The following is a 9,433-nucleotide window of genomic DNA, read 5'->3' on the forward strand; positions in this document are numbered from 1 at the left end:
CAGTCCTTGCGATGAGACAGACAAAAAAAAAAAAAACATCCATCAAATCTGACTCACCTGAACAAAGATGGGAAAGATGAGGATCTTGGGAGCCACTTTGACGTATCCGTAGCTTGCATGTGGGGTGTGGGAACGGACGATGGTGCAGTTCTGGTAATTGGGAAAGTTGGCACTCTGCTGTAGGTGGTTGGACACACCAGGATTAGTGGAGGTGGACGGCGCCTTTGTCGTCTTGGAGTTGTTTGACCGGCGTAGGAAGCCAGTGCGACTGGAGAGGCCTCCTCCGTCACCGTCACCGTCACCCTGGGGCTGTGGGCCAGAGGCCTGTCTCCTGGGGTACAGCCTGGCAGCTGTGGAATGAAAAGTGGAATGTGAAGCAGGTGAGGGTCACATATTATTTCTAGAACCATTTATGGAGCAGCCAATCATGTCTTTCCTCTAATATTAAAGCAGGAAGTGTTTAGTTTAGCTTAGTTTAACGACTGTAAACGGGGGAATCTGTTGACCATGCTCTATTGAACATGAATAAAATCCACCTACCATTACTAGTGTACAATATAGCAACAATATCTTGTTTAATTATTCATCTTTATATAATTAACAGGAGAGAAGGACTGAATCTCGGCCTTGTGGCACGGCTCTAGCTGCGTTTAAGCTGTTTTCGGGGTCATTCTATCACCAGAATACAATAGTTAGCGCTGCTCTCTGTTCACCATCAGACCATATAAATATGTTTTGTATTTTAATACACCATACTGGGCAGTTTCCTGAGAAAAACAACACAAAACGTCTTGCAGGATGACAAAGAAAGGTGGAAAAAGTTTACAATTTAGGATGGAAGATTTGGCTGTGAGCATCCAAAGTATTTTTTGTAATTCATTATTTTTCTAAGGTCAGTTTAATTTGGAAACGTTTCTGGTTGACAGATATTAAATGATTTTTAATCCCATCCAGGAATAGAACAAGAAGCTGAAATGGGAAGCAAAAAATGGAATAAATAATTGGCTGGATCCAAGATAATAAGGTCCAAAGCTAAGGAAATAATTACCTAATGTTCCCTGGTTGTCTTGGTAAACAGGCCTCAAGATCTGAAAGAAGATTGATATTAAATGACATTAATAATAAACAGGCTCTATACAGAGTACATCTAGAAAGATACAGAATACTATTGCTTGACGAAATGCGGCACCGTATTGATTATCTCTACGCTCTTTCAGAACACTCTATGATGTGATATTTAATCATCAAGATATCTGAATTGGAGAGGCTTTCCTTGGGACACGCTGTACTATCTTATTTATCTTTATTCAAATAAACATATAATTCATGCACATTCTTTCTAATTTGGCATTTGGCACCGAGCTGGGCAAAAGAATGTGTAGTTTCCTGCGCGACATGGAATTCCGTATCTGGCACTCTGAGCCTGTTTCATTTGAGCTGGACTCTGCCGGGCGATGAAGGTCGTGACGCTTCAGCATCAGCTAACTGAGACCAAACACTGAAACATAATCAGTCGCTTGTTTTTAAATAATTTCTCTATTGCGGACTTTGTTTGTGAACTATCATATTGTGTCAGCATCGTGACCCATTTCCAGAGGGCCCGCGGTATAATTCGCCTGTGATGGCCATCATTAAAATCGTTTCATACCCCAAACGCTCCCCTCGTCTATTTACACGGGAGCGTTTGCTCACAATGTCAACATGTGCCTCTAATCTGAGTCCAAAAGCTCAACCAGACTTTGTCTCATTATCGTCCCTCTGAATTTCATCCTGACGCCCATTAAACAAACCTCAATCTGAGAAGCGTTTGTAGATAAAAATAAAAATGTAAACAACGTGAGGTGCACACACGCACACACACACAGTCACAGAAACAGAGATAATAATTATTAGCAGGCAGACAGAAAGGAGGGAAAGTACATTTAGGCAGTTCAATGTCACTAAAAATCACAGTTATGGCAGAAAAACTATTTAGTTTGAAATATTTTGGAAGTTTCGAGCAACTCCTTAGAAAATGTAGGCTGTAGAAAACCAAAACGGCAGATGGCACTGATGCGGGGAGCGTCTCCAACTGTTGGATAATGGTTAGTATCGTTTCTGTTAGCTGAGGAATTCAATTCAGTCTTTTTGATTTTATGAATGTTTTGCTTTATTGTATTTTTCCAATCAAACCTTTACCTCATGTACATGATGTCACTCAATAAAAATAGAAGTACACGGTGCATTTACTGTCATACGCATGCCATATGCAGTCTTGGAATATGTTAATAATCTTTTCTTTTTTTTACATTTATGTTGAATTAATCATATTTCTTAAATGGTTTTATCATTTTATTTTAAATGTATAATTGACGGCCCAGAGATTTATATATCTAGAAGGTAAATTGTGTAATATGCATATTTTTTTTACCTATGAGCAGTACATGTAATAAAAAATACTGTCAAATATTCACAAAGTGCAGGAATACAGCGTATTATTAACCACTACATGTTATGTGTTATTATCTTGTGTACGTTACACCGATGGTAGAGTACGCAGTGTGGTACAAATCAAATAGCCCCGAAACACTAAACATATACAGTCCTTCTATCTGTCAGCACCAGGGATGTAAGGTAAGGACACATATCTAGGATGAGCCACCATATGACCGTGATGAGGATGAGGGGGACGAAGGAGATGATGAAGATGCAGCCCACCACCAGATTGCGGTACCTGGCTTCCGGGATTGATGGGGGCCAGGATGATGTAGTTGTCCCCGTTAGACGCCTTCACCCTGGTGCCCTTCAGCGTGGCAGTGTGAGGGTGATGGAGGTGTCGCGACTTCCCATCCAGCTCCTCGGCCGAACCTCCCTGGGCCCCCCACCCCAGCATCCCTACGCCCACGCCACCGCTGTGCCCGGCTTCGGAGCCATTGACCAGCAGTCTGCGAGCGGCGGTGGCACGGTGGTGGGCCGGGAGGGGCGGCACGGCCGGGGGCGTTTTGCTGGTGCCGACATCTGGCGCACGCCTCCGTGTCGGGGGCGAGGGTGCGTCGTAGTTTGAGGTGGATGGCTTGTAGGAGGGCCGGTGGATGAGGCCCTCAAAGTTAGGCTTAGCCGAGGGGCCTGTTCGCCAGACGACCACTGTGATCTCGCCGGCGCTGTTTCTACAAAGAGGAAGAAAGACGGTGATCAATCAAGCCCATGGCGTGTATCTGCAAATGAATAATTTTAGGTTCAATTAAAAATGCTATGTGATAAATTTGCAGTTAATCTGGCAAAACAAAAACAAAAAAAATCTAATTTCTGGAGTGACTGTTCTACTGGACAATCTGTTAATCCAAGGTCAGGTGATTACGAATCACTCACGTCCATAAATGTAATAAATTCATGCAAAATGATTCTCCAACATTTCAGAGTGAATCCCATTGCGTTGGACTCGTTACCGGATAGCGTGGGCTAAGTCCACACATTTCCACTGCTCCACAGGCTGACCATTTAGCTGCAGGAGCGTGTCCAACTGCTGCAGACCTGCCTGATCTGCTGGACCTCCTGCCAGAGACAAGCGATCAATCATCAATCATCATCCCCACACTGATAACTGATTCATGCATTAAAGCTGAATGAAAGTTGTTGCACAGATGAAACACACACACATGAGTTCTGTTTGCTTCGCGGCTCTTCGCCCCACTGGGACGGTATCAGCAATCGATGTGAAGCTTTTTATACTTATTATTAAACCAATAACTCTGGGTTGTAGGTAACAGAATGCAATTAAGAACTGGAAGCTAACTTTAGAAGAAAACCAAAACCAAAACCGGAAGATAAAAGTGCAAGAACATCACAACACGTCAATGTCAAACTCGCCTGGATCAACAGCCTGGACCCTGACGGGGGAGTCGGAGCAGATTGTGAAGCCGTATCCATCCTTTCCTCGAAGGATGGTCACCTGCAAAACACCCACGAGCAAACAGATTATTATGGGATAGGAAGACAGGAACCCCATTCAGTCCATCTGTGCCTGAAGTAGCAGCGTTGGTAAAATAGTCCACTTCCTTACAAAGGGAGGATTAAATGGATTTGTATTCTGTTTCCACTTCCTATTAAACTTGCCCAGACAGCGTTTTGCTGGTGAACCCAATTAGAAGGAAAAACAATACGGAGCCATGGAAGGAGACGCTCCGTCCCGTCGTCCAAGAAGACTTGAATATACGGAACCTTCTGAAGATAGATTTATTCTGTAACTTAGAATGTGTACCCCAAAAAAACAGTCCTACAGCACAAAAGAGCTTCTTCAAGTAAACATGACGTACTGACAAAACTAAAACAATCTACACACCACAAAATGCAAATGCAAAATGTATTTAAAAAATATATAGCTTGATAAAAATAATTCTAATGTGAATTTATTACAAAAAAATGGATTTCTGTCTAACTGGTGCAATTTATGGATTCCAGTTGGCTGAACCGTCCAAATCAAATAAGATCAACTAAGCATTTAGTCGTGACGCACACAGACACACAACAACACTGACGGCTGCATCCCACCATCTCCATTTCTCTTTGACCCTGCATTGTCGAACATGCGGTACCCGATCCCGACAGCCTGAGCCAAAGTCAACAGGTCCATCGAAAACATCGCAATTTCCATCTCATCTGCTGACAGCCAGGGGCCCAAAACAAACACACACACACACACACACACCTTTCCAAATACTTGATTTACCTTAGATGTGATATTGTGTTTAGGATTGTTATGCTGAGAGCACTGAGGTCATTCTACTCACACCTTGCTGTGTGTTTAGAAAGGAAAGACGACGTCAGGGCAGCCTTTGTGATGAATTGCTTGACGTTCTTCCTCTGAAGCTATAAGTAAGCAGTGTTTTAAACACATGACTAAACATACGACTCCTTATCTTCACTCACGGAGCGCATGCCGAGTTCTATACTAGTACTACTGTGTGCATATTGGTGTGTGAAATATATGGATGCAAAAAAAAAAAACATTGAATCCCAGAATATCTGGAATGTACAGAATTTGCTGGAAGGGGATGCAAATATGGCTCACAGGGAGAGAAGAGTAACAAAAGAGTGCAAGGAAACTTTGAAAGATGACGAAGATGAGGGAGACAAATAGAGGAACGAATGGTACCGTCTTAAAGAAAACAATCAATGTCCATTTTTGAATATTTGCTTTAAAATGAAGGGAAAGAAAACATTGAAGATGTGAGGGTGCATCCATCCATCATCTGTTGATGCTATTTTGTCTTTTTAAGTGGGTTAGGGTCAATAAGGCAACTTATTTGGACCGACTCATCTAAACTCCATGCTGTTATTTCTTTTTTCCGTGTTTAATAGAATCCATGTCTGGGAGAAGTCCCGCTTGTCAACAAAAAGCAGAGGAATCATTTTCATACTGGAAATATTCCAAGAAACCAGAGTGCACTTTGAGCTGAGGATCTTTCTTGCTATGCATAAACCGCAAGAGATTTTTTAGTGAAAATGAATGGGCAGCTATGAATGGTTAAAGATCACCGAGTGCAGGAAATATCCCCCCCCCCAAAATAAAAAACTAAGAGAAAGGATTGTGTGATAAATTTATAATCACAGCTACTGTAGAAGATGTGAACTTTCTTGTACTGAATTTAGTGTGTAACGTGTGTGTGTGTGTTTATGAATGCTTTTCCCTTCATGCATTCACGCCTCAGGGTTCCTCCATCCTTTCGGATGCGACCGCACAATGCTTGGAGCAGAACTCCTGCCAGTCATCGGTTAGACGGCGAGTGTAGGACAGCATCCCATAAACACACACGAATACAAACGCGCGCCATTTGTTCTTGTTTTTGTCAGGATAGTTCACATCGTGACAGATAGTTCCGCCTCTCCTGCTGTGGTTCTTGCTCTTTGTGAGCGATGAATAATGAAGAGGACAGGAAGCTCACTCTCTCCTCTCAGAATAACATCACTTACATCTCCGGCAGTCGCTCCCAAAAAAATGACTCCCCCTTCCAATATGTCTTACTTCTCACAGGAAGTAGGATCCTATAGATGTTGCCACGTCGCTGCTCTTGTTTGAGACAGTTTGACAGCTCACTAAATTGCTAACTAACAAAATTACCCATCAGAGACTGCAACTTAAAGCGTATTCCGCTTCTCCTCCTCTTGCTCTCCATTACACAAACACACCTGAGGGAGCCTACATCCGATGCAGAGGTGGCACAGCCCGTGGATCGTGTGTATCACACCTCCACCTCCTCCTCCTCCTCCAGAGTTCAAGTCTGCAGCCAGCACACAGACGCTACGACGGTGACTCTCCCCTTGGCGAGCTCCTCTGCAGCCCGAATATCTCCACAGTTTCCTCTGTGCAGCGGAGGGGGTGCTCCTCCTGGGGCTGTGCTCCGACTGCTGGGTGGACTTCAGCGTGTTATGAATCATCTCCGCAGTGTCAGCCGTCCGATATCGCAGCGTTCAGGGTATTTCTCTTCCCGGTTGGCAGTCCAGCCGAAGCGATTCAGGGGTAATAATGTGACGCACAGGAATTACATTAAAACAAAATACGCCCTTGGAGACCTTCCAGGCAGACCGGCCATCAGTCTGCATCAACTCTCCAAAATGAGTCTAAATGCAATTTTCTTGGAAACGATTCTTTCTGCAGAATTTGGGCGTTGCTCTGCCGCTGACCTCCAACTGCACTATTATCCAGTCAAGGTCTGCATGCAGCCACGCCGTTCAACAAAGTGGATTTCATCTGCAGAATCATGTCCACCCTTGACTTTTCAAGAATTCGGTTCAGTCTTAACTTCTTCTTCTTCTTCTTCTTCTACTGTTGCATTCGTCCTGTCCACTCCTGTAGTAGTTCTTCGCACCGGTGCCTTCTGAGAGCAGCCGTGTGAAAGAGCCCGGCGGCGTCATGAAGGCGACACTAGTGCAAGCTCGGCCTGCTCAGGCCACACTGCAGCTCCCTGGCAGGGGCGCTCATGGGAACTCTTCACCAGCAGAAGAATGGGAGGAAGTGGCTCCCGCCACCCCCCCGTCCGTCCACACACACACATGCACTTACGCATACCTCGCCACCGCACAGCCAGGATATCTTTGTGTGTCTGCCCCTGATAAGGCCCGTTTACTTCCTGAGTCCACACTATGAGGCTGGGAGAGTTGCAATAGCTCTCAGTCATTTGCAAAATATACGCTGTAGTGACTAATAGGTGGCAAAGGTGTGACATGCGTGAAGCAGCGGGAGAAAGGAAGTATTTTAATAGGAAGTCTCAAGTCCTGCATATTTGCACAGTAAACAGAAATGTTTCTGATCGCCTATGACTTTACAGTCGAAGGATTTTTAATGGCCGCATTGTCCAACCCAGAGGAAACGAAAGCGCTCTTAGTGTTTGGCAACGTACTTCACTCACACAGACGCCCACATACACCTCAATCACGCTGCACGCCTCTTTCCAGTTTACTCCCACGTCTCTGTCCAGACATTATGCTTGTTTGTTATGTTTTCAGCGTCCATATTTCCTCTGCTTTTCTTTTCAACTGCCCCCCCCCCCCCCACACACACACACACACCGAGCCTTAACTGCACAGTACAGAAACTCCTGCATCTGCATCACTTTTAGTTTTAATTTAAATAACCATATGCCTGGAAAAGCAGGTACTAATCTGCACAGAATATGCAGCTCAAGCAATGAAACCCTGATAAAGCATTGCTGAAACAGTTGCTGGTCTAACTCGGCGACCCCGAGGATTCCTGGTTTGACTCTTTTCTTTTTTTTTTCATCATTTGGAAGTCTGGCTCATGAATTGAAACAGAGAAGTGACAGAGAAAGAGCGGTTTGAAAGAGGAGCGTCTCTATAATGCCAATAAAGTGGCAGCGGAGATCCTCTCATGCCAATAGCAATGGCAGATTTTCCCTGTTTGCCTTTTCAAAAGGGCCGGGGTTACCCGTCAACCACACAAAAAACACTTTCTCTGGCTTTCACGCTGCGCTGTTCACCTCTAAATAGGCAGAAGGACGGATTAGAGGGAGAGAAGAAAGCATGTCTTAGGGAGAAGAGTGAAAGAAGAGAGTTTGAGTAGCTTTGCTGAGAGCCAGAAGAAGCCAGTCTGGTGTTTAGAAATCTAGGATCTCTCTCTCTCTCTCTCCATTTCGCTCTTGCCATCTCTCTTTCTCCCGTCCTCCCTCTCTTTCTCTTCCTATGCATCTCTTTCTGACGTAAATAAAAGGAGGAGGCATCTTCCGAGCCAGTGAACAGACAAGGTGGGAATGAGGTCAAGCTCGGGGTTGCAGCTCAGGCTGTACTTAAATCAAAACTGTGACAGTTACATCGACTCATTACTGAATAAATTCAAGGTGAAACGGAGCAGAACGGGAGCGAGAACCCGAAAACGATGGACAAAAAAAGATCCAGCGAATATCAAAGCCACTCGGACTCAATGAAATTACACCCAAAAAATAAAACATGGCAATTCATGCAAAGGTTAGAGCAGCTATTTCCGTATGGAACGCTCAGAATGCAACATTGACCTCTAGAGAACCACAATCACATCCATGGTAAATGAAAATCGAGGCACAGGCCATCTGGAGCGATCTGGAGTCGATGAAGGACACAACATGTGGAGAGGAGGCGACAGGACTGGAATCACACCCTGAGATTAATGGCCGACTCGCTCTACAATGTGATAAGCCCACGAGCTTCCTGCATCCCATTTACTGTCGGTGGGTTGGGTCATAACTTCAACAAATTAAAAGTCAGTGAACGGCACGGGGCGCAGATAAGCTCTTAGAGCTTCCGCATTTAACAGAGGACCTACAGATGTTGGGAGCACCGAGTAACCCCCGGGAACCGAGAAACGCTCCAGCCACGAAACTCTTCGTTACGTCCGGAGACACCAGCCGGATAATAGAACCTCTCTGTCCTATTTCCAGCTCGCCTCACCCTTCCGCCCATCTTTGCCCATCAGACAGAAGTGTCAGACTCATTTTTCACAGAGATGCTTTAGGAGCTAATGCCGGCTGACAAGCAAAGAGAGGTCGAGGGGCATATTCTCCAACTGTTCGTTTGCTCCATGCCAATGAATGGAGAGACTTGTTTTATCCATAAGCATTGAGGGTGAAAGCTGACACAGCAGACGGAGATGAAGGTTACTGAGGGGAGGAAAGGCTGCTTTTTTCCCCACACTAAGATTTTGTTATTGCTCCAAATGCCTGTAAATTAAGACACAAAGAAATACAACAATAACAAAGAGGAGGAAATACGAAAGAAAAAGGTACAGAAAGAAGGGAAAGTCTAAAAGATGTTCTATTCTCTGCTAATTTAGTCCATGAATGCCCTCCTCCCCCAACCTCCCCCCCTTCCCTTAACTCTCCCGAGACTGTCCCACAGAAACTACACAATAATCTGCTGCTCTGATTCACCCGGAGATAAAGAGGAAGAGAGGGAACAAGGGGGGAGG

General features: G+C 44.7%; 1 protein-coding gene across 1 annotated transcript in view; it reads right to left on the reverse strand.

Moving 5' to 3' along the window:
• The window catches only part of rgs3a (regulator of G protein signaling 3a), a 55,985-nt gene extending 49,571 nt beyond the window's left edge, over positions 1-6,414 (reverse strand). The window contains exons 1-6 of the mRNA XM_068753180.1: positions 6,166-6,414; positions 3,847-3,928; positions 3,426-3,531; positions 2,714-3,146; positions 1,049-1,088; positions 58-350 (exon numbers count right to left, since the gene is read on the reverse strand). Coding sequence (XP_068609281.1) covers positions 58-350; positions 1,049-1,088; positions 2,714-3,146; positions 3,426-3,531; positions 3,847-3,928; positions 6,166-6,414 — 1,203 coding nt within the window. The remainder of the gene's footprint in view (positions 1-57; positions 351-1,048; positions 1,089-2,713; positions 3,147-3,425; positions 3,532-3,846; positions 3,929-6,165) is intronic.
• Between the last annotated feature and the right edge of the window lie 3,019 nt (positions 6,415-9,433).

The sequence above is a fragment of the Brachionichthys hirsutus genome, chromosome 19, assembly GCF_040956055.1.
Source record: "Brachionichthys hirsutus isolate HB-005 chromosome 19, CSIRO-AGI_Bhir_v1, whole genome shotgun sequence".
In the NCBI taxonomy this organism is placed as follows: domain Eukaryota; kingdom Metazoa; phylum Chordata; class Actinopteri; order Lophiiformes; family Brachionichthyidae; genus Brachionichthys; species Brachionichthys hirsutus.